A 26,570-nucleotide genomic window follows, 5' to 3' on the forward strand; every position below is an offset into this window, starting at 1 on the left:
CAGTCAATCATCCTCTGAACATTGAACTTGGCTGGCTGAATGGGCATAAAAAAGCAGTATAAACAGCCAGAAAGGGAAGGGGTGGAGAGGCAGAAGGGCTTCCAGGAGGAAGCTTTATCAGCAAACATGATTTAGGTAGTTCTCTAATATGGATAATGGTACTGGCTAATGTTTAAGATGTTTGTATTTCACCAAGTGTGTTATCACTGATTCATGCACCTGCTGCGGCTACAATCTCAGAATAGTAACTGCAGGCAGTCTATTGGATGTCTGATGCTCAGTAATGCCTACCACAATCTTTAAGTCTCCACTATCACAGCAGCTAATCTTCAGCCCATTTGATTCGCCGTAGGTGTTAACAAAAAATAGCAGAGATGACAATATTGGAATCTCAATGAATAGTGCTTCAGTCAAAACTAGCTGCAGATTAAAGTACAATTATCCACCAATGTGCATCAGTTATATTGGTGTATCAGATCCACAAAACATTTTTTTAAATTTATTGCTGCATCAGTCTTTTCTCAATCATCAAAAATAGAATGCGTTGTCATCAATAGATGAAGTGCTACTTACTTTCTGATACTGATGCTCATGCTGAATTCTGCAAGGGTATCTCAGTTCTGGACCTTATTTTATTTATTTATTTAGAGATACAGCATGAAATAGGTCCTTCTGGCCCAACGAGCTGTACCACCTAGCAACCAATCTATTTAACCCTAGCTTAATCAGGACAATTTACCAGCTCCTATTAACCAACTCCTGCAAGAGGACTATAACCTTGTCATAGGTTTTGGGTTCCTGCATGCCTCAGTGACCCAGAGGGCTATGTTGGTTGGAGTCAGGGCTTTATGCTTTGGCCCTTGGTAGGGTCACCCATGCCAAACTAGTCAAAGGGTAGAAGCCAGAATAAGAGTGGTCCATTTGTCTTCCAGGTTCCAGGGGTTCAGCTCAGGGGTAACAACCCCGGCAGGTTTAAAAAATTGTTACAAAAACAGCAATAATGAACCTTTCCATATTTGTTTGCCACGGTATTGGCAGACAGAGATGGAGGAGCTTCACTGATGCCCTAAACACCAGCGGCTGAACTGACAGTAAAACAAACTTACTAATTGGTGTGTCTTTGGACTGTGGGAGGAAACCAGAGCACCTGAAGAAAACCAGTTTCACTGAGAGAACACACAATGTCCTTACAGACAGTGCTAGAACTGAACTCTGAAAAGCCCGGAGCAGTAATAACATTGCACTAACTGCTATACTATCATTTTATTGGTTTACATCTGTATGAAGGCTGTATCTGACTTCAGTATAGCTTTAAATAAGGGTCCACATGATAGGTTGCTGGGGAGGATTAGATTGCATGGGATCCTGGGAGAGTCAGATAATTGGATACACAATTGGCTTGATGGTAAGAAGCAAGGGGTGGTGGTGAAATGTTGTTTTTCCAGACTAGAGAACATGGCCAGTCTTGTTCCCCAAACATGCAAACATGGTTAATAGGTTTGCAAATGACACTGAAACTGTTGGTGTAGTAAACAGAAAAGATATGGGATAGTGATCAGCTGGGTAAGTGGGCCAATGAATGGCAAATGGAGTTGAATTTGGCTATGTGTGAGGTGTTGCATTTTAGGAAGACAAATCAGGGTAGGCATCTGGGAAGTGTTGTAGATCTGAGGGACCAAGGATTACAAGTGCGTGCTTCCCTGAAAGTGGCATCACAGGTAGACAAGGTGGAGAAGAAGGCAACCTTCATCAGTCAGGGTGCTGAGTTTAGAAATTGGGATGTTATGTTGCAGTTGGACAAGAAGTTAGTAAGGCTGGATTTGAAATTTTGTGTTCCATTTTGGTCACTCTGTTAATAGGAAAGATGTCATTAGGCTGGAAAGAGTGCAGAGGAGATTTTATTTTATTTTATTTTAGTTTACTTTATTTAGTGATACCACATGGAACAGGTCCTTCCAACCCAACTTCACTGGCCAGAAACCGCCTATTTAACCCTAACCTAATCACAGGACAATTTGATGCACTTAATGCAAACAAGTGTGAGGTACTGCATTTCGGTAGGACCAACCAGGGTAGGTCTTACAGAATGAATGGTAGGGCACTCAGAAATGTAGTCGAACAAAGGGATTTGGGAACACCGATCCTTAATTCATTGCAAGTTGTGTTACAGGTAAATGGGATCATAAGGAAAGCTTTTGGCACATTGGCCTTCAAAAATCAAAGTATTGAGGACATGAGATAGGATGTTATGTTGAAGTTGTATAAGACATTGGTGAGGCCTAATTTGGAGTATTGTGTGCAGTTTCAGTTATTTACCTACAGGAAAGATGTAAATAAGTTGAAAGAGTGCAAAGGAAATTTACAAGGATGTTGCTGGTCTGGAAGACTTGAGGTATCAGGAAAGATTGAATAGGTTATGACTTTATTCCTTGGAGTGTAGTAAATTGAAAAGAGATTGGACAGACGTATCCAAAATTATGAGGAATAGATCAGGCAAGTACAAGCAGGCTCTTTCCACCGAGTTTGGGTGGGACTGCAACCCAAGGTTATGGATTAAGGGTGAAAGGTGAAAAGTTTAAGGGGAACATGAGGTGAAACTTCTTCACTCAGTGGGTCATGAGAGTGTGAAATGAGTTGCCAACACAAGTGGTACATGCAAACTTAATTTCAATGCTTAAGAGAAGTTTGGATAGGTATATGATTGGTAAGAGGATGGAGGGCTATGATCCCGGTGCAGTTTGATGGAAGAAGGCAGTTTAAATAGTTTGGCATGGACTAGATGGGCTGAAGGGCCTGTTCCTGTGTTGTTATTTTCCATGACAACTTACAATTAACCCTTGGACTATGGGAGGAAGCGGATCACCCAGAAGAAACCCATGCAGTCACAGACAGATCACCAGAATTGAACTCCAAACCACCTGGACTTGTAATAGCTTCATGCTAACCGCTATGCTACTAAGCCACCCTAGGACATTGCTGGAACTTGAGAGACTGAGTTACAGAGAAAGGTTGATCAGGCTAGGACTTCACTTATTGCAGCGTAGAAGTATGACAGGTAATATTAAAGAAGTATATAGAATCATGAGGGGCATAGATATGATAAATGTGCATGATCCTTTTTTCCCCAGGACAGGGCACATACCTTTAAAGAGTGGATGGAGAGAACTAAAGAATGAAAAGGGAAGTGGGGCTTTTTTTTTATATTAAGTAGATCGGATTTTGAATGCACTGCCAGGACACAATGGTGGAGGCAGATTTATCAAATAGAAGTTGGATCAGTATTTGAAAAGAAAAAAAATCTTTCAGGGCCATCCGAGAGGGCAGGGGAATGGAACTGATGAGATTGCTAAATCTGAGCTAGTTTAGAGTTGACAACCCAAGTGGTTTCTTTATACTACAACCATTCTGTGATGTGATTCTGAGAGTATCACAAGTACATGGTAACAAGCTGAGAAGATGTCAAATATATTGGAATACAGAAGCTATTAATACAGGGGTTCTCATAAATTCAGAATGCTTGCATTAGAAATGCATCACCTGTGTAGCACCAGCATTAAATTAAAGCATGAAATAGGGTTAACAAATTAAAACTTCAATCTGTTACTCATGCAAATTCTCCATTAGATCAGATCCCAAACCACAAAAGCAATATTTATTAGTATCAGCAACATTTTAGACCGGAGGTGTTTGCACACATTCTTTGTAGGGTGTCCGAGATCCCACTGTGATGCTGAAGTCAGTTGTTTTTTATATTGCAGTCAATACAATTCAACTGAAGTTCTTGACTCAATCAATGTACACTGCTCATAGCATATGCACTTATGTGAATCCTGTAGTCTACCATGATACTATTTTATGAACCATTCTTTTCTACAAAATTTTGACATCCTTTTCACAATGTCAAGTGTGCTGTTTCATCTTGCAGTGCCAATTCATGCTCCAAGTTGTTTTGCAGAATTTGGCAGGCACAACTAAATTAGGTCTGGTTTGAAATATACAGTGCAAACATTTTAGTAGATCTTAGTAGGTGAATTTCATCTGGAAGATCAAGCCTTTAACGGAAATCAAAGTTTGGAAGAAGATCAAGATGACTTTGAGGAATGGGAAAGGGTACATATCTGGATCAGGGAGGGATAAGCAGATTAAAGAATCACAGAGAAAGTGGTGTCTGCAGAAGGCAGAAAGGGGGAAGGAGGAAAGATATAGCAGGGAGTGGAATTTTGTTGCATCTGGTGGAAATGGTGAAAGGAACAAAATCATTAGAATGAGTTTCATAAGCTTTACATAAAGTTAGCAGAGAATTCATACCATGGGCAGCGCTGGTTCATGTTTTAAGGTTCCAGCAGGCAGGCGCTAACTATGGTAGCCTCTGATGTATCTCACCTACATCAAGTGGAACTGGCTCATAGGAATAATCTGACCCACAGCTTTGAGTTCAAATCTTTGACAGGTGCTTGGGTAAGATGAACCTAGCATGGGAGGGGTTAAAAAATCATCAAGGAATATAGAAAATACGAGTCAGAATTGGTGTGACCTTCATTTTACTGAAGCAATAATGCACAAAGTCTCTTTTACTCATCCCTCAGGCACAATGCCCCTATGCCACACCCACCCTCCCTCACTCACCATTACTAATTGATTTGACCCTCTTTACTCAGGAAGCATCTGACAAGGCAGTCTCACTGGCAGACTGCTGAAGCCACATGCCTGGAAATCCCTGGTGGAATTGAGACTCATTTAAAAATAATTAAAATTGTTTTAGCTAATTAAAAATGCTGTTAAAACACAGAACTGATTAAAATGTGTCCAAATATAAAGAAATAATTGGTGCAGCAGCTACCATTTCTACATCAGAGACTTAGTGACTTGGGTTCGATCCTGAATTTGGCTGCTGTCTGTGTGGGATTTGCCACATGACGCCACAGGTTTCCCTAGATCCCACGGGTACTTCCTCCAACAATCCATGGTGGAGGATTACAAATACCTGGGGATACGAATTGACAATAAACTGGACTGGTCAAAGAACACTGAAGCTGTCTACAAGAAGGGTAAGAGCCGTCTCTATTTCCTGAGGAGAATGAGGTCCCTTAACATCTGCCAGAAGATGCTGAGGATGTTCTATGAATCTGTGGTGGCCAGTGCTATCATGTTTGCTGTTGTGTGCTGGGGCAGCAGGCTGAGGGTAGCAGACACCAACAGAATCAACAAACTTATTTGTAAGGCCAGTGATGTTGTGGGGATGGAACTGGACTCTCTGACGGTGGTGTCTGAAAAAAGGATGCTGTCTAAGTTGCATGCCACCTTGGTCAATGTCTCCCATCCACCACATAATGTACTGGGTGGGCACAGGAGTACATTCAGCCAGAGACTCATTCCTCCGAGATGCAGCACAGAGCGTCATAGGAAGTCATTCCTGCCTGTGGCCATCAAACTTTACAACTTCTCTCTTGGAGGGTCAGACACCCTGAGCCGATAGGCTGGTCCTGAACATATTTCATAATTTACTGGCATAATTTACATATTACTATTTAACTACTTATGGTTCTATTACTACTTATTATTTATGGTGCAACTGAAACAAAAACCAATTTCCCCCTGGGATCAATAAAGTATGACTAACATCCCAAAGGTGTGTAGATAGGTTAACTGGTTTTCCACCAGTGCAGGTAAGTGTCAAAAGAATCAAAAAATTGATCAACGTGTGGTCAAGCATAAGTGTAATGATTACTGGGGAATAAGTATGGAATGGGAGTGGTGGTTTTGTCCTGATAGAAGATGGCACAGAAGCTAATTCCTCCAGTGAGTGAGTTAATGGAAAGTAAAGCTTAAAATTTACTTTCTCCTCTTGTCACTCTGTTTTGATATCTTTATGCAGATTAATGGTGGCTGTTCCCACATCAAGCATGAATGGCATAGTGAGGCAGGTTCCTGGGAAATCCCAGTGTAACGTTCCGTTATATTGGGGCTCATATATGTCTAGGGGAAATCCCACCCAGCTCCTGCCTCAACAGTCCCCATAGGGTCGGTTGCCACCCGAATCAAGCCCAAACATCAATCATCAGCCAGCACACCCAGTAAATTTTAACAAATACACTTAATAGATATTACTAATTCTATGACATTAGTATAAATTCGATACAGAAAGGGAAGTAATGGGGAAAAAAAGGCGCCAACACTTATCAAAGTCCAAGTTCTTCGCACGCAACCGTTGGAGCTCAATCGATTCCGGACGACCACCCGAATTCTGTTGACTCACGGTTCGGGACCACCCTGAGTGATCGACCGGAGCCTCTCCGCACATCCGCCATCCGCCATCCTCCCCGTCTCTCCTCCGACTCCCCCCCAAAAACCCCCGCACGTCCACTGTCCTCCTCATCTCTCCTCCAACTCCCCATCTCCCGTCTCTCAACCGTCCTCCTCGTCTCTCCTCCGACTCCCCGTCTCTCCTCCGACTACCCCCCAAAAACCCCGTCCACCGTCCTCCCCATCTCTCCTCCGACTCCTCGTCTCCCCTCCGACTCCTCGTCTCTCCTCCGACTCCCCGTCTCTCCTCCGACTCCCCGTCTCCCCTCCGACTCCTCGTCTCTCCTCCGACTCCCCGTCTCTCCTCCGACTCCCTGCCAAAAACCTCGTCTCTCCTCCGACTCCCCGTCTCTCCACCGACTCCCCCTCAAAAACCCCGTCTCTCCTCCGACTCCCCGTCTCTCCACCATCCTCCTCGTCTCTCCTCCGACTCCCCATCTCTCCTCTGATTCCCTGTCAAAAACCCCCGCACGTCCGCCGTCCTCCCCGTCTCTCCTCCGACTCCCCTCCAAAAACCCCCATCCACCGTCCTCCCCGTCTCTCCTCCGACTCCCCGCCAAAAACCCCTGTCCACCGTCCTCCTCGTCTCTCCTCCGACTCCCCGTCTCTCCACCGGCCTCCTCGTCTCCCCTCCGACTCCCCACCAAAAACCCCCGCACGTCCACTGTCCTCCCCGTCTCTCCACTGGCTCCCCGTCAAAAACCCCCGCACATCCACCGTCCTCCTTGTCTCTCCTCCGACTCCCCGTCAAAAACCCAGCATGTACACCGTCCTCCCCAAATCTCCTCTAACTCCCTGTCAAAAACCCCTGCACGTCCGCCGTCCTCCTCGTCTCTCCTCCGACTCCCCCCCGAAAACCCCGTCCACCGTCCTCCCCGACTCTCCTCCGACTCCCCCCCAAGACCCCGTCCGTCCTCCCCGTCTCTCCTCTGAATCCCCGTCAAAAACCCCGCACGTCTGCTGACCTCCTCATCTCTCCTCCGACTCCCCGCCAAAAACCCCGTCCACCATCCTCCTCGTCTCTCCTCCAACTCCCCGCCAAAAACCCCCGCACGTCCGCCGTCCTCCCCGTCTCTCCTCTGACTCCCCACCAAAAATCCCGTCCACAGTCATATGATACAGCATGGTATCCGAAAACAAAACAATACATGACCACTCATTGGTTAGTAGCACCCTGCACCCTGGTAAGCAACTGTCTAGTTAGAGACTTTCTAGCATTCCTCAGTATAACATAACAAAAGAAGCCATTTTAAATTTAACAAAAAAGAAAGACCCCGTACACCAGCAAGTCCTAAATCTTTCATCAGACTCTGCATAGAACCCAGTAACAGAGAAAACACTGAAACGTGTAGATGTTAGTCACATATCACATAGACTGAAAATCTGGTTGAGTGGTGCCATAATAACGACCTCTTACACAACGTCAGCAAGACCAGGAAGCTGGTTATAGACTTCAGGAGGAGGAAACCAAAGATCCATGAACCAGTCCTCATCGGAGGATCAGAGGTGGACAGGGTCAGCAAGCTTAGATTCCTCAGTGTATTTATGTCAGAAGATCTGCCCTGAGCCCAGCACGTAAGTGCAATTACGAAGACAACACGGCAGAAAACACATCGTCCTTAGGAGTTTGCGAAGATTTGGTACGGTATCTAAAACTTTGATAAATTTCTATTGATGTGTGGTGGAGAGTATATTGACTAGCTGCATCATAGCCTGGTATGGAAATATTAATTCCACTGAATGGAAAAATCCTACAAAAAGTAGTGGATACAGCCCAGTCCACCATGCATAAATTCCTCCACAGTTCACATTACTGAGCACATCTACATGAAGCATTATTGCAGGAAAGCAGCATCCATCATCAGGGACTCCCACCATCCAAGACATGATGCCTTTTCACTGCTGCCATCAGATAAAAAGGGTATAGGAGCCTTGGGACTCACACCATCAGGTTCAGGAACAGTTATAACCTCTCAACCATTAGGCTCTTGAAACCAAAGGGGCTAATTTCATTCAACTTCAATGGTCCCATCTTTGAAATGTTCCCACAATGCATAGACTCAAATTCAAGGACTATTCATCTCATTTACTAAATATTTATTGCTTATTTATATATTATTATTTTTATATTTGCACAGTTTACTGTCTTTTGCACATAGATTGAATGCCCAAATTGGTGTAGTCCTTCACTGATTCTAGTATGGTTATTATTCTATTATAGATTTATTGAGTATGCCCACGAAGAGAATGAATCCAGTTTGTATAAGGTGACATATACGTATATTTGATAACAAATTTACTTTGAACTTTGTATTATGCATTGTTCAAGTATGGGATTTGCTTACTTGAGAATGACAAAACTCTGTTGGAGCCATGAGCCAGAGCAGGAACAATTCAGTGAATATCTTGGAATGGTTGTAGCCACAGATTAGATAGCTAGCATCTGCAGTTTCTTTTCATCTCCATTCGAGTCTAAACTGTTTTCTCAATTTTGTAAATCAATATTTCTTATTCAAATCATTTATATTCCATACAGAAATACCATAATTTACTTTTAATCTTTTATGGCTCTAAGAGTCAAGGTCATGTGAAATATAAATAGGAACAAAATCACATTGTACATCTGCTAGATAAATCATTTTGTTTCCAATTTCTCTTTTTACTGGGAAAGTCGACTACATGGAGCAAGACATAAATCATGGAGAAAAGATTAATCATTGTTTCACTCATTTGAAATTACACCAAGAATTCTGAAAGCCAATTTTCCTTATTTTCAGCTGGAAATTTGGTGCGATTGGGTGATGGTCAATGGACACTACTACAGCTGTCCTGTTTGAACTCCACTCAAGTCTTGCTACTGACCGCATCACGCTGCTGCGCAAGGAGTGCTCTATCACTTGCACTAAACTTTTAAATCTGCTTCCTTAATCCTTTAAAACACACAACCTTTAAAAATTGGTTTCAATACAAATAATGCCTATTGGCCTATTCATCACCTCTTCCTTAGTGTTACTTTGACCTTGATCATGTCTTCTATACTAATTCTATGGATTTTCACATTAATTTGAAAGAGATAAATGGGACTTTCTGTAGTTCTTATCTCAACATGGTGGCTAATAATTGATTAATTGCTTTGAAAATCCAGCCAAAACCTTTGCCTGTTCTGAGTCTTGATTAGAGGAAGTATATAAACTAAAACATAACTGGATGAAGAGAATGTAATAAGCATCAGGAATTTTATTAATGTAGACTGAATACTGTATAATTATAGTCCTAATTCAGATGTATATTTGGTTGGGGAGCAAGGAAGAATGCGAATCCCTGCGGCATCTGGCGACCCTGTGATCTCCATCATGGAGGCCATTGAAAGAGCATCTTTTCAAGAGGGTGAACACTTGCAAGGTGTCAGGCCCTGATGGAGTACTTAGCAGAATACTGAAAACCTGTGCCAAGCAACTGGCAGGAGTTTTCAAGGACATTTTTAATCTCTCACTGCTGCAGTCAGAGATTCCCACCTGCTTCAAAAGGGTGACAATCATACCAGTGCCCAGGAAGAGCAGAGTGAGCTGCCTCAATGACTATTGCCCAGTTGCACTCACATTTACTGTGATGAAGTACTTTACAAAGGTGGTCATGGCCAGAATCAACTGCTGCCTAAGTGAGGACCTGAACCCGTTGCAATTTTCCCGTCGCCACAGTAGGTCTACAAAGGATGCAATTTCACTTGCTCTCCACACAGCCTTGGATCACCTGGACAACAGCAGTACCGACATCAGGCTGCTGTTTATTTATTACAGCTCAGCATTCAACACTGCATACCCTCAGCTCCAAAACCAGGGCCTCTGTACCTTCCTCTGCATTTGGATTCTTGATTTCCTCATTGGGAGGCTACAGTCAGTGCGGATTGGAAATAAGATTTCCTTGCTGAAAACTAACACTGATGAATCTGAGGGATGTGTGCTTAGCCCATTGCTGTACTCTCTTTATACTCATGACTGTGCAGACAGGCACAGCTCAAACATCTATATAAATTTACCAATGATTGTAAAACTGTTGTCGCCAGAATTTCAGATATGATGAGGCGGTGCACAGGAGTGAGACGGATCAAATGTTTGAGCAGTGAGCCCAACATATTGATGCAATTACAAAAAAAAAAGCATGACACCAGCTACATTTAATTAGGAGTTTGAGGAGATTTGGTATGTCTCCAAAGGCTCTCACAAATTTCTACATATGTACCATGGAGAGCATTCTAACTGGTTGCATCACTGTCTAGAATGGAGGGTCCATCCACAGGGGTGGAAAGAGCTGAAGAAAGTTGAAAACCTAGCTATCTCCATCATCGGCACTAACCTCCAATGTATCCAGGACATCTAAAAGAAGTGATGCCTCAAAAAGGTGGCATCCATCATTAATGACCCTACCACACAGCATATGCCCTTTTCTCATTGCTACCAATAGGGAGGTATGAAGGAGCTTGAAGACACTTACTCAGTGTTTAGGAACAGCTTCTTCCCCTTTGACATCTGATTTCTGAATGGACACTAAACTCAAGAATACAGTACAACCTCACAAATTTCTTTTGCTCTCTTTTTACACTACTCAGCTAGTTATATATATTCACGACATACACCAGTGATGCTAAGGGAGGGGAGGGGAGGGATCGTCGACTCAGGCCTAAGATGCTAAAGCTGATTATAATTCTGAAGACTACCTATTGTAAGCCAAATGGAACAATTTTTACGGAAGCACAAGAACAAAGTGAGAATGGAGAATGAGAATTTTTGATTCCAGGAAAAATCACAGTTATCTGTGTATTTGCAAATCTCCTATAGTTGTCTAAATGAATCCAGGATTTTTAGCAGCAATTAGGCCTCATAGTCTGCTGGAAATAAAATTAGAATCTATAAGAGGTAATTTGCCATTGTTAGCTTTTTGACCAATTACCCCACTGTATCTTGGCATAATCAAATAGTTGTATTCTAAAATTGCCAGGAAATTATGAACAACTATATATTAAGATAACTTCAAACACATGGTCTACTGATAAAAGTACTTACACCTGAAGTTAGGTGAATTAACAATTTGCAAATCAATGGTGCAACACAACCACGCAGAATTATGTTTTAATTATTTAGTTTTGAAATCCCCGGATTCCTTGGCTACCCAAGTCTAGGGAAGATTCTCTCTGGTCCCACCAAACTCGTGAGGTTGAGGTGCTCTCCCACCCCAAACCCCGGTTTGTGTGGATGCTGTGTGATTTATCATCTTGTTAGACCAGTGCCACAAAATGACAGACGGTACGCTGCATAAGATTAAAGGAATTATATTTATGAATCTTAACCTAACTAAAGGCTAAGCAAAGAAAAACAAAAAGAAAAGGGCCCATTTTAATTAAACAATCAAATGTGCACAAGTTGGAGCTCAACGTTTCACCATATACACAATTCCTCAATCATATCCCAGTCACTGGCTTCATGGAATTATGGTCCTGCTCCAAGTTGAATCCTCTCCAGCATCTTCTCTCTTCATCACCCACCAAGGAAAAGCCTCAAGTCCAATCTTAGTGTTCCTCACCAGAAAAACCCCCTCAGTTCTACTATCCTAATTGAATGGCATGTATTCCTCATCATCACTTATCTTCAACAATAACCTGAACAGGCTGAAAGCAGAACAGACTGCTCTTACAGAATAGCTAAATTCTGAATGGACAGCATACAGCATAACAGTAAAAATATGAACCAGGGCATTAGACTATTAACCGCACTGACTGTACTTTACTACAGTTTATTGGTGTGAACTGCATGGAGATTAAACCCAATGCCTGGTCTAGAACATACAATATAAGCTGACACTTCAGCACTATTGAATAAGTCATAGAGCAAAATGGCACAAGCACAGGCCCTCTGACTCAAGGCATCCATGTCAACCATTGTGTCCACCAGCTACCCCCATCCTAGTTTCCTGCATTTAGGCTCATATCCCTCTAAGCCCCACCCCTCCATGTACCTGTCCAAGTGATTCTTAAATGATATTACTGTACCTGCCTCAACCACTTCCTCTGGCAGCTCATTCCACATATTTACCACACTCTATGTGGAAAGGATTGCCCCTCAGAGAGTTTTGCTCCCCCCCCCCATCCTGGGAGAGACAGTGTTATGATCTACCTTATCTATGGATTTCATCCTTTTAAACATTTCAATATGGTGGCCCCCTCATTCTCTAACGTTCCCAGGAGTGAAGACCTATGTTGGCCAACCTCTTCCTATAACTCAGACTCTCTTGCCCTGGTAACATCCTGTAAATGTTTTCTGCACTTTTTCCAGTTTAATCACATCTTTCCTATAACATGGTGACAAAATCTGTAAACAGCACTGCAAGTGTTGCGTTGTTGGAGGTACCTTTTTCTGGATTAGATGTTAAAGCAAAATACTTGGAATTTGTTGAAGTGAAGACTTAGCTTGGAAAAAAAAACGAGAAGGTTCACATTCTTCACTCAACAAAAATTACCAATCAAATAACAAGACTCTTTCTAACAAGCAGTCAAAAGGAAATTTCTGCACAGAATTTAACTTCCATGCTTAGACTTTAATGTAACGAAGTGTTTGAAGCCCACCTGCTCAAATAGACATTAAACATACTAGTGCTCAAGAAGAACAGGGTAACCCACCTCAATGACTATTGTCCAGTAGCACTTACATCCACCAAGATGAAGTGCTTTGAGATGTTGGCCATGAATCATATGAACTTCTGGCTGAGGAATGACCTGGATGTGCTCCTTTTTGCCTACCATCACATCAGTCAACAGCAGACACCATGTCATTGGCCCTTCACTCAGCTCTGGAACACCTGGACAATGAAGGTGCACATGTCAGGATGCTCCTCATTGACTACAGCTCAGCATTCAACACTATCATCCCCTTGAAACTCATCACTAAGCTCCAACAACTGAACCTCAGTACCTCCTTGTGCAACTGGGTCCCCGATTTCCTCACTGGCAGACCCCAATTAGTACAAATTGAAAACGATATCTACTCCAGATTCACCATCAACACAGGTGCACCACGGGGCTGCATGCTTAGCCTCCTGCTTTACTCACTTTATGCCTAGGACTATGTGGCTTTTTACAGTTTCACTGTTGCATTTATTTTTGCTTGATGACACCACTGTTGTTGGCCGAATCAAATGTGGTGACGAATCAGCATTTAGGAGCTTGAAAATCTTTTTGAGTGATGGCACAACAACAACTTCTCACTAATCATCAGCAAAATCAAAGAGCCGATTAACGACCAGAGAAGGAAGAAGCGAGAGTTCTTAGAGCCGCTCCTCATTAGGGGAATAGAGGTAGATGGAGAGGGTCAGTAGCTTTAAGTACCTTGTCAGTATCATATCAGAGGATCTGCCCTGGGATGAGCACACAAGCGTCAACATAAAGGAGGCACAACAGAGTCGGTACTTTCTTTGAACATTCTATCGATTCGGCATGTCACCGAATCTTTTGATAAATTATATATATGAATGCACATCTGAGAGTATCCAGATTGGTTGCATCATGGCCTCATAGGGAAACACTAGTGCCCAGGAAAGGTAAGGGCTATGAATACTGTGGATACTGCCTAGTTCTTCACAGGCAAAGTACTCCCTACCTCTGAGTAGATTTACATAGAGCGCTGCCACAAGAAAACAACATTCGTTATTAAAGACCCCCACCACCCCCAGGTCATATCATCTTCTCACTAATACCAGGAGGTACAGAATCCTTACACCCCATCCTACCAGCTCAAGGAACAGTTATTACCCTACATCATTCAGGCTCTTGAACTGGCATGGATAGTTTCATTCACCACTACTCTGAACTGATTCTACAACTACAGACTCTCTTCCAAAGACTCCTTAAACTCATGTTCTCAGTATAATTTTTTTTATTTGTACAGTTTGTCTTCTTTTGCATATTTGCTGTTTAGCAGTCTTTGACTGCTTAGGTATCGTGTTTTGTAAAATTCTATTGTATTTCTTTTTTTCCCTGAAAATGGCTGCAAGAAAATGAAGCTCAATGTAGTGTATGGTAATGTATATTGTACATATTTTGATAATAAATTTAGAACATAAAACATTATAGCACAGTACAGGCCCTGCAGCCCACAGTATTATGCCGACCCTTTAACCCAGGGGTCTCCAACCTTTTTTGCACCACAGACCAGTTTAATATTGACAATATTCTTGTGGACCAGCCGACCTGGGGGTGGGGGGGCAGTGGTGGTGGGGGTGGGCGTTAATCACAATTGGAATATAGGTGATAAGTCAACTATAAGTCACTTATAAGTGGCTAATACACTAAATTTCATTTCTAAAGGGGTTTATCTAACAAATTTAATAATAAACACACAGCGCATATTTTCCTCACATGAATGTAATGATAAGTCAATTATAACAGTGGTCCCAAACCTCCAGGCCATGGGCTGATACAGTGCCATGAAGAACGCAGGGATGCAACAGTGGCCAGAATGCACCCAGCACATTTTTAAGAATAAAGCCGAAATAAACAAGCTAATTGATTAGGTGCTGCCCGGCACGTAAATGTCAGCCCAGATCAGAGGTGACGCAATCGACAATTGTCTCTGATCTGGGCCAACATTTACGTGCCGGGTGGCACCTAATCAATTAGCTTGTTTATTTCGGCTTTTTTCTTTAAGATGTGCTGGGTGCGTTCCGGCTACTGCTGTACTGCTGCATTCTTTGCAGCCTGGAGGCTGGGGACCACTGAATTATAAGTCACTTATAAGTCAATAGCATCAAAACATTTTAAGTAACGTTTGGATATTAAACACATAGCGCACATTTTCCTCGTAAGAACATATAAAATCATTACAACACACCAATATCGCTGAATCAGTGGGAACTCTGGGCTTGTTTTCCTGCAACAAGATGGTCCCATCGAGGGGTGATGGGAGACAGCGATACTCGAAGGAGGTTCCTTATGTCCAGTCTATTCCGCAATTTAGTTTCCATTGCATTCATTGCAGAAAACTCCGCTTCGCAGCGATATGATGTTGGAAATGGAAGCAATGTTTTCAGTGCTTTCGTGGCTATCTCAGGATATTCAGCCTTGACTTTGATCCAGAATGCCGGCAGAGATGTTACGTCAAACATACTTTACAGCCCACCGTCATTTGCAAGCTCGAGGAGTTGATCTTCTTCCCACGCTGACATGGAAGATTCAACGGAAACATTCACAAATGGGTCACGGACCCATTCCTTTACACGTCTTGGGTCACTGATGACCTCGCGTGCATTAAAGTTCAACAGTGGGCGTGACAGGGAATGAAGAAAGGTGCAGCTGACGCATATCATTTCATATCACCAAATCATATCGTTTCCTCGCGACCCGCGGCCTGGTAGCACATGCTTTGTGGCCTGGTACCAGTCCGCAGCCTGGTGGTTGGGGACCACTGCTTTAACCTATTGTAAGATCCCTGTTACACAGTCCTCCATTTTTATATCATTTATGTGCCATTTACTTTGAACTTCAAACTGTTTGTGAAGCTCTTTACACTATACTGCAAATCAGAAAGATGATATGAATGTTTAAGTTCCTTCTATGCCATGGGGTATAAATGGCAGAATGCAGGCTCCAAAATGTACCAGATATGAAAAACCTGGCTTCACAGCAGGACATCTAAATGAATCATTTGAAAACAAATATTCTGATTGAAACTGGATTTTCAGAAAGGCTCGAAATATCTCTCAGATATCGACACATTCCTGTTCCCATCTAGATTTTGTATTCCTTCCAGAAGGTGTTCATACATTGCATTTTAGACAAATTCCCTGCAGCACTGATGCACAGAACAGACTACATTGCTTATCCTAATCACATTATAGAGACTGTCAAAGAACATGCACTGATGTAGGCAATTGCTTCTGATTGTTCTGGTGCTTTGCCTTTTAAAGTATTGAAAGCTAATATGATACTTTAAATTAAGGTTTTTTTTCTTTCCTACAAATCCCCAAACTTTGAGGTTTGCACAATATTTTTAGTCAAGCAATAACTGTTTCTGTACAATATTGGAAGACAAAGGCAAGAAGGTTATATTCCACTGCCACTTGCCTTGAGAAGTGGACATTTTTCACTGCACAGAGGGTATACTGTTTCAAAACAGAAATGAAATAAGCTGAGCAAATGGTCGATGGTCCAAAATATGCTAATGATTATGGAAACCTGGCACCGGCCACTTTTTAGCTCAAACTTTAAAAATGGTCCAGCCCATTGTTTGCTCAGTATATTTTTTGTGAACATTAGTGATGCCCTTCTCAGTTACCTTTGACTTTTGCACCTTCCTGTTGAAATGGGGAAGTAAAGATCACAGAACTGGAGGCAGTTGTTGGCTAGGTTGGCTTGTATTAGTTCAATGTATGCAATCTAGTTCTTCTCATTCCTCAAACATGAGGAATTCTGCAGATGCTGGAAATTCAAGCAACACACATCAAAGTTGCTGGTGAACGCAGCAGGCCAGGCAGCATCTCTAGGAAGAGGTTCTGACGAAGGGTCTCGGCCTGAAACGTTGACTGTACCTCTTCCTAGAGATGCTGCCTGGCCTGCTCTTCTCATTCCTTCACCTTCCCCCAGCAGTACTGCATTTCTTTTCCTTTCACTTACCCAGCTCTTGTATCAATATTGTAGTTGAATCTCCCTCTGTTTTAGTGCCTTTTGGACCCTAAATAATTGCTGTACAAGAATATTCTTGCACACATTGAATCGACTCTTTTGTCCATTCATCTTCACACTGCAAAGGTAGAAATAAACCATGGAGGAAGGCAGCAGATTGATCAGCATTTTTGGTGGCCAGGGTGGGGTGGGGCGGGGGTGGGGGGGAGAGAAGGAGGAAAAGAAATATCAACTTTGAAACCCTGTATCAAGAATTTTTTGGGCTGGCAGGCTGTGACTGGTATAGTACTGAGTGGGCTAGATTTGACTTCTGCTCCCTAGCACTTAGAAGAATGAAATATGACCTCATTAAGTTCTCAAAGGACTCACCTGGGCATGTGCCTACTCTGTAACCATATGGGTTTCATCTGAGTGTTCTGCTTTCTCCCCACATCCCAAATACATTTGGGTCGGTAGGTTAATTAGCCATCACAAATTGCTCTTTGTGTGTCGGGGGAGAAGGTGAGAAGTTGGGAGAATGAAAAATGGGATTAAGGCACTATTGGTGAAAATAGGTGATCAGTGCGGACCAAATGGGATAAAAGAATTAGGACTCTAATGGACTGGCTGCTATTCCAATTTCTCTTGTTCCATTGCCCAAGGGCATTCTGGGAGTGGCATTTCAGGAGCTACCATTTCAGTTCTAGGGACAATCATGACATCTACGCAAAAGATAAGCAAGAACTGCACAGCTACAATCCATCTACTTGCCTGTGGGCAAAAAAAATTGCCGACCATGGGTGACCCATCCCACTGTATAAGGTAATGAGTCCAGTACAAGCTCATTATAGTTGCAAAGAAATTTTAACTATCCTTCCCCAGTTTACAATAAGGCAAGTGCCAAGTAATATGGCAGAAGGTGGAGTTCAGCAGGAAGAAATGTCAGGTGAAAATGTAACCTTTTGCATTTAGCCACACCCTATAATTGATAAAATATTACAAAATCTTTGCAGAACATTATGCAAATAGATTCTGTTTCCATTTTAGTAATGACAATACTCTGCATTCTGTTGATATTTTATGGGCTTACAGCCAACTGTTTAACATGAGCATCTTCAGTATCAGCTCCCTCAAGTCAGGAGTACCTTTATTCAGATCTATCTGCAACTGCAAGAGCCAGCTCAAATCACAAGAAGACTGTATCTTTGTGTTCAGAAATTCAGAGATCTCCTCCCAGTAGTAAAGTTAAAAATATGTCAAGAGTAGTTGAAATAGGTGAGGTGGACCCCACCTCAATGCCCACCCTCACCCCCTGACCTTTATAGGGCAAATACACAGAGGATGAAGAATGTGAACCATGCAGCAAGACTCCAGTTACCTTAATGACAGATTTATTTAATTGATGATGTATTGAATACAGCACCTAAGTGTTCTTACACACAATTGTTCTCTAAATTTATCATCTTGTGCAATTCTGGCTCATTAACCCTATCAAATTGTAGTCAATGCAATCAATCTTGTTGTTCATCTTCTGAAATAGTTTCATGATTTTGTGAGTCATATGATTTTGTCTTTTTCTCTTCTACACATATTTCATGCCACTAATTTAAAGTATAATTTCCATTCCTGGTACATTCCAAGTGATATTGTTTCAGGAATCATTGTACTCTTATCTGCTGAATAGAATATTATGTCGTTATGTAGAAATGCATGAAATGCTATAACCACAACCTAGCTACTGATTTCTGCATGTTCAGGAACTTTTGTTTGCTTTCATAAAATAATTTATTTGCCTTCATGTATTTATTCCTCTCATTACTGTTGAATTTACAACTGTATGTATTACAAATGTGTGATATCTCTCCATCAAAACTGTTAAAAATCTTGGGCATTCTTTGCTGTTTACATAATTCATTACAGATTATATGTAAAAATACGTAAGTTACATACAGTACATCATGATGCTACCATGTGATATGAATGCACTTTGCTTAAAGTAAAAATTGAAGTTAGACTTGCATTCTCTGCTCCCTCGTTTTCCTTTCAATTAGTCTTTACGTGTTGGAGTTACAAAACATAACAGTGGTCATGACAAAGTTTTAAATGAATCCAAGATGATTACCAACCTTTTGAAGTGCAGCGAGACGTTCAAGTTAAAAATAAGAGCAGCAAGAAATAGTCGAGTTTAAGAAACAAAGTGCAGCACTTTCTTTTTCTTCAGAACAGCACATTTTGTTTGAAAAAGGAAAGACGATCAGGCAGAAAACAGAAGAATTCTTGGATCCATAAACAGTGAGTTCTGGGTGATAATAAACATATATATAAAAAAGAGCAGAAATGACTGGCTATATTGGAGTTTATTGTGTTTGATTACACAGTGAATAACTGGCTCATGTATACTGTGCAAATTGAGCAGTATTTTGAAGCAAATGAAATAGACAATGAGAAGCAAGTGTCACTTTTGCTGAGTGCATTGGGTCTAAAGGCATACATTTTGCTTAAACGTTTATCAGTTCCAACCAATTCACCAGAAGTAAGCTTTGCTGACATCAAGGAAGTAATGCAGGAACATTTAGAACTAAAACCATTGTTGATTGCATGGTCTTAAACTGGAGGAGAATTTAACAAGCTTCAGGAAAGTTGCAAGCATTCAGCTGTTGTGAGTATAACGAGCCAGAATCAACTCTGTGTGCATTAAGGTTATTGCATGAAATTCCAGGGAGACAAACAACTGCTGGTAAAAGTAGATGCAATGATCAAAGCCCAGCTGGCTTAATGAAAGGAAGTCAATGGAGATACAAAATCAGAGGATTCATCAGATGATGTTGTAGCTGTGGAAACCAAGAGGAGAGATCAGATCATAAAGGGAGCAGTGGAAGGATTAATAACAGAATACTCCAGTGAACTAAGTGCTCCTTCCCAGATCAAGGTGCACAAACTAGAATAAGAGAAAGGAAGGAGAAGAAAGGTTTCCAGAGCTGTCAGAACAACTTCCTGCAGCCTCTGAGTCAATTACTACAACCACAGAGGAGGCCCCAGAACCTGAATTTGTTTTCACAGCCACAAGTCTCACCTGCAAAGCAGGTGATCCCACAAGAGTAAGAAATCCTCCACAGTGATTAAGTCTTTAGGCCTGAATAGGGCAATTTAAAATTCATAATGTTGTGGAATTCTGTATAGAGTAGAATTATATAATGTGTATATAGTTGAGATGCATTCTATATTGAGTTGAAGTTTATAGCTAAGCAGGGAGGAGTGTTTGTATTTAATATTCCAATATTTTTGAGTAATATTGTAAATATATTGTTTGATTAAGCATTCTTATTTGTTTAAATAAATCATTACAGGTTATATGTAAAACACATGAGTTGCATACTGTACATCATGTCACTACCACATGACATGCATGCTCCTTGCTTAAAGTAAGAAACAAAGTCGGACTCACAGTCTCTGTTCCCTTGTTTTCCTTTCAATTAGTTTTTTTAATGTTCTGGAATTATAAAACATAATATTTCCTATCACTATACATTTCTAACTCTAATTGTTGGTTTCATAGGACATAGAATAGTACAGCACAGTACAGGCTCTTCAGCCCACAATGTTGTGCTGACCCTTAAACCCTGCCTCCCATATAACCCCCCACCTTAAATTCCTCCATATACCTGTCTAGTAGTCTCTTAAACTTCACCAGTGTATCTGCCTCCACCACTGACTCAGGCAGTGCATTCCACGCACCAACCACTCTCTGAGTGAAAAACCTTCCTCTAATATCTCCCTTGAACTTCCCACCCCTTACCTTAAAGCCATGTCCTCTTGTACTGAGCAGTGGTGCCCTGGGGAAGAGGCGCTGGCTGTCCACTCCATCTATTCCTCTTAATATCTTGTATACCCCTATCATGTCTCCTCTCATCCTCCTTCTCTCCAAAGAGTAAAGCCCTAGCTCCCTTAATCTCTGATCATAATGCATACTCTCTAAACCAGGCAGCATCCTGGTAAATCTCCTCTGTTACCCTTTCCAATGCTTCCACATCCTTCCTATAGTGTGGCGACCAGAACTGGACACAGTACTCCAAGTGTGGCCTAACCAGAGTTTTATAGAGCTGCATCATTACATCGCGACTCTTAAACTCTATCCCTCAACTTATGAAGGCTAACACCCCATAAGCTTTCTTAACTGCCCTATCTACCTGTGAGGCAACTTTCAGGGATCTGTGGACATGTACCCCCAGAGCCCTCTGCTCCTCCACACTACCAAGTATCCTACCATTTACTTTGTACTCTGCCTTGGAGTTTGTCCTTCCAAAGTGTACACTTCTCCAGGTTGAACTCTATCTGCCACTTCTCCGCCCACTTCTGTATCCTATCAATGTCTCTCTGCAATCTTCGACAATCCTCTACACTATCCACAGCACCACTAAGCTTTGTGTCGTCTGCAAACTTGCCAATCCACCCTTCTACCCCCATATCCTGGCTGTTAATAAAAATCACAAAAAGTAGAGGTCCCAGAACAGATCCTTGTGGGACATCACTAGTCACAACCCTCCAATCCGAATGTACTCCCTCTACCACAACCCTTTGCTTTCTGCAGGCGAGCCAATTCTGAATCCACCTGGCCAAACTTCCCTGGATCCCATGCCTTCTGACTTTCTGAATAAACCTACTGTGTGGAACCTTGTCAAATGCCTTACTAAAATCCATGTAGATCACATCCACTGCACTACCCTCATCTATATGCCTGGTCACCTCCTCAAAGAACTCAATCAGGCTTGTTAGACATGATCTGCCCTTCACAAAGCCATGCTGACTGTCCCTGATCAGACCAGGTTTCTCTAAATGCCCATAGACCCTATTTCTAAGAATCATTTCCAACAGCTTTCCCACCACAGACGTAAGGCTCACTGGTCTGTAATTACTCGGACTATCCTTACTACTTTTTTTGAACAAGGGGACAACATTTGCCTCCCTCCAATCCTCCAATACCATTCCCATGGATAACAAGGACATAAAGATCCTAGCCAGAGGCTCAAGAATCACTTCCCTCGCCCCGTGGAGCAACCTGGGGAATATTCCATCAGGCCCTGGGCACTTATGTATTTTAACAACTCCAATACCTCCTCTCCCTTAATATCAACATGCTCCAGAACTTCAGCCTCACTCATATTGTCCTCACCATCATCAAGTTCCCTCTCATTGGTGAATACCAAAGAGAAGTATTCATTGAGGACCTCGCTCACTTCCACAGCCTCCAGGCACATCTTCCCACCTTTATCTCTAATCAGTCCTATCTTCACTCCTGTCATCCTTTTATTCTTCACATAATTGAAGAATGCCTTGGGGTTTTCCTTTACTCTACTCACCAAGGCCTTCTCATGCTCCCTCCTTGCTCTCCTCAGCACTTTCTTAAGCTCCTTTCTTGCTACCCTATATTCCTCAATAGACCTATCTGATCTTTGCTTCCTAAACCTCATGTATGCTGCCTTCTTCCACCTGACTAGATTTTCCACCTCACTTGTCACCCATGGTTCCTTCACCGTACCATTCTTTATCTTCCTCACCGGGACAAATATATCCCTAACATCCTGCAAGGGATCCCTAAACACTGACCACATGTCCATAGTACATTTCCCTGCAAAAACATCATCCCAATTCACACCCACAAGTTCTAGCCTTATAGCCTCATAAGTTGCCCTTCCCCAATTAAAATTTTTCCTGTCCTCTCTGATTCTATCCTTTTCCATGATAATGCCCAAGGCCAGGCAGCACTGTGGTCACTGTCCCCCAGACGCTCACCCACTGAGAGATCTGTGACCTGATTCAGTTCATTTCCTAATACTAGATCTAGTATGGCATTCCCCTTAGTCGGCCTGTCAACATATTGTGACAGGAATCCGTCCTGGACCCACTTAACAAACTCTGCCCCGTCTAATCCATTGGAACTAATCAGGTGCCAATCAATATTAGGGAAGTTAAAGTCACCCATGATAACAACCCTGTTATTTTTGCACCTTTCCAAAATCTGCCTCCCAATCTGCTCCTTGGTATGGGGGCCTATAGAATACTTCCAAGAGAGTAACTGCTCCCTTCCTGTTACTGACTTCCACCCATACTGACTCAAATAAATGTTCTTTGGATTCTTTAATGTTTTCTTGCTGCTGAACTCTAGCAGACACCAATGAAGAGTGACCAGCATCCTTCAACATTTTCATGTTAATTCAGAGATTCTGAATGTGTTTGCATTTATGCAGAGATATGACCACAGTTTCACCCACAAGCGTCATTCCAGTGCATTAAATCTGCTTTTCTCTACAGCCACTGATGATAAAAAATGAGCCATCTAATATGTTAACTATTCTTTCTCCATAGATGCTATCTGATCTGCTGAGTATAAATCATTTCTGATGTTATTTTTGACATGTATCTAACAGTGCACCGTAAGAAATGTTTCACCAACATGTTGGACTTTTTTGAGGAAGTTCATAACCCAGATAACACAATGTTACAATGTATTAAATGGCTAATTTGTAAGACATTATTCTTGGATCGTAAAGGGACCTCTTGTTAGTGCAACTCTATAGCAAAGACATGAATAATATTATTTGGAGAATTGCCAGTCACTATGACAGGAAGATTCATACTAAATTGAAAACTGAATGAGATTTTAAAAAGTAAAACATGTCTTGATAAAAGGTAAAATGAGCAAAGATAATAGAGTGCAAGTATTGAAGATCAAAGCTAGGTATAAATATAAGGCACAAAGATTATAGCAAATACTGCTGAACAGTAAGATCTTTTGCACGCTAAAATCCATTCATCACCGTAACATTCACAATAAGGGTATTCTGCAGGCTATTTTAATAGTGGATGTATTTCTTAGAGAATACAATATGAAACAAGGAAGCTATAGTGACTGATAATTAGTTAGATCATATCTAGAATATTGAGAAAACTCAGGCCCCCTGACATGTATTGTAGAAAAGCCCTAGAATAAATATTCAGCATGCCATCTGGTTTAAAAGCCTGTTATTGTAGGAAATGTAGAACTGGGGAAAGATAACTGTGCTTTTTAATAGCATTTATCGGCTCAGTGGATTGTCTGATTTATATATAATTTTGCATTTGTACAGCACTTCTCTTGGCCAAATGTTTGCAGCCAATGAAGTACTCTTAAAGTGTAGTCACCATCATGATGCAGCAAATTAAGGAACCATGCCATTGATATGCATAGGTTCATTTAACCTTATCAGCATGCAAGTAAACCACTCTGCTACAATATCCCGATCACCTCTCTGAAAGAATAGGATTAAATGCCCAGAAGTTTTTCTTTCAAAACTGAGTTGCCAATCTATTCTGAGAGGGCAAATTCCATGCAAACCACACAAAATGCCGGAGGAACTCAGCAGGTCAGGTGGCATCCATGGAAATGAAAAAACAGTTGATGTTTCGGGCTGAGACCCTTCCTCAAGACTGAAAAGGAAGAGGGCAGACATCAGAATGAGAAGGTGGGGGGAGGGGAAGGAGGCTAGCGAGAAGGTGACAGGTGAAGCCAGGTGGGTGAAAAAGGTTAAGGGCTACTAGAGAAGAAGGAATCTTCTTCTCTGGCAAATTCAATGATGTTCTAGTTCATTTGTAGTTTAGAACATAGAACAGTACACCACAGGGCCAGGCCCTTGGTCCCATGTCCCTTCTCATTTCACAATGTCCATATCCCTCCATTATATGCACATCCATGCACTCATCAAAGAGCCTCTTAAATGCCTCCATCCTATTGGCCTCCACTACTACCCTGCCGGCAAATTCCAGGTATCTATCACTCTGCTTGTAAAATTTGTGCTCCATACATCTTGCTTAACTTATCCCTTTCTCAATTTAAATGATTGCTGTCTCGTATTAGACACTTCAACGTTGGAAAAAGATACCTGCTCTCTATCTATGCCTCTCATACTATTAGAAACTTTTAACAGGGCTCCTCTCGGTCTTCGCTGCTCTGGAAAAGCAACCCAAGTTTGTCAAACTCCTCCTTAAAATGCACACCCTGTAATTCAGGCAGCATCCTGATAAGCCTCTTCTGCATTCTCTCCAAAATCTCCTCATGCTTCCTGTAATGTGCGACCAGCATTGAATGAAATACTCACAATGCAGCCTAAATTTTATATACACCCATCAGGGAAACAATCCAAGTTTGCACAAACTGCCCTGAGAGCTAATAGTGTTTAACCCAGGCAGCACCTTGGTAAACCTCTGAGAACACTCAATCGCTCTGCATGGTTTTAGATGGTGCAAAACGAAAACCCATACTCAATAATGTTTCTTTAACAGTAAATAGAAATTGCAAAATGTTGGCATAAAATCATGGCGTTGTTAATTCAGAAAGCTTCATTATGCTAATTTATTAATGTACTAGAATTAACTGAAACAGCATGGAACTTCATGACTGTAGCTCCTGCAGTGAACCCATCACTTTCAAAGAGCCATTACACCAAATGACACTGTAAGCACTTTGCTCAGAGGAAACAGATTCACTTTTTGACTTGCTACTTCTTAAAGCACCCAATGATTGATCGAATAGTAGTAACATCTTTCCAGTCTTTCCCTATAAATCAACATATTCAATCCAGGCAATATCCTGGAGAATCTCCGCTACACTCTCTCCAGCACAATCAGTCCTTCCTGATAGTATGGATTTAACTAGTGTCTTGTTAAGAGAGTGAAAGCAAGAGAGAGAAAATGTGAACAAGAAAAAATCTGCAGATGCTGAAAATCTGAGCAACACACATAAAATGCTGGAGGAACTCAGCAGGCCAGGCAGCATCTATGGGTACTGTCGACGTTTTGAGCCAAAACCTTTCAGCAAAACTAGAGAAAAAAAGCTGAGGAGTAGATTTAAAAGGTTGGGGGAAGGGAGAGAGAAACAGAAGGTGATAGGGGAAACCTGGAGGGGGAGGGATGAAGTAAAGAGCTGGGAAGTTGTTTGCTGAAAGAGAACAGAAGGCCATGGAAGAAAGAAAAGGGGGCGAGGAGCATCAGAGGAAGGCAATGGGCAGACAAGGAGATAAGGTGAGAGAGGGAAAAGGGGATGGAGAATAGTGAAGGAGGTGGGGTGGGGGGCATTACCAGAAGTTTGAGAACCTTAAGGTTGAAGGCTACCCAAATGGAATATAAGGTATTGTTTCTCCAACCTAATGTGGCCTTATCACAACAGTGGAGGAGGCCATGGATGGACATATCAGAATGGAAATAGGAAGTGGAATTAAGATGGGTGGCCACTGGGAAATCCCACTTTTTCTGGTGGATGGAGCGTAGGTGCTTGGCGAAGTGGTCTCCCAATCTATGTTGGGTCTCATTGATATACAGGAGGCCACACTGGGAGCACCGAACACAGTATATGACCCTACCTGGAAGGACTGTTTAGGCCCTGAATGGTGGTGAGGGAGGAGGTGTAGTGGCAGGTGTAGCACTTTTTCTGCTTGAAGGATAAGTGCCAGGAAGGAGATCAATAAGGAGGGACGAATGGACAAGGGAGTCGCATAGGGACCAATCTCTGCGGAAAGCCTGTTGGAGGTAGTGGATGTTTCAGAGAATTATGTGCTAGATGCTGAGGCTGGTGGGGTGGTAGGTGAGGACA

At 42.1% G+C, this 26,570-nt stretch overlaps 1 protein-coding gene across 3 annotated transcripts in view; it reads right to left on the bottom strand.

Annotated features, from left to right (window-relative positions):
- gabbr2 (gamma-aminobutyric acid (GABA) B receptor, 2) overlaps window positions 1-26,570 on the bottom strand; it is a 1,055,299-nt gene that overhangs the window by 449,829 nt on the left and 578,900 nt on the right. The window contains exon 1 of one of the 3 annotated variants that reach the window (XM_072253442.1): window positions 4,309-4,362. The exons of the other annotated variants lie outside the window; for them this stretch is intronic. Within the exon in view, the coding sequence (XP_072109543.1) occupies window positions 4,309-4,311 (3 nt within the window). The 5' untranslated portion in view covers window positions 4,312-4,362. Of the gene's footprint in view, window positions 1-4,308; window positions 4,363-26,570 lie in introns of those variants that run through there. 3 annotated transcript variants of the gene reach the window in all.

Source organism: Mobula birostris, chromosome 3 (assembly GCF_030028105.1).
Source record: "Mobula birostris isolate sMobBir1 chromosome 3, sMobBir1.hap1, whole genome shotgun sequence".
NCBI classification, from domain to species: domain Eukaryota; kingdom Metazoa; phylum Chordata; class Chondrichthyes; order Myliobatiformes; family Myliobatidae; genus Mobula; species Mobula birostris.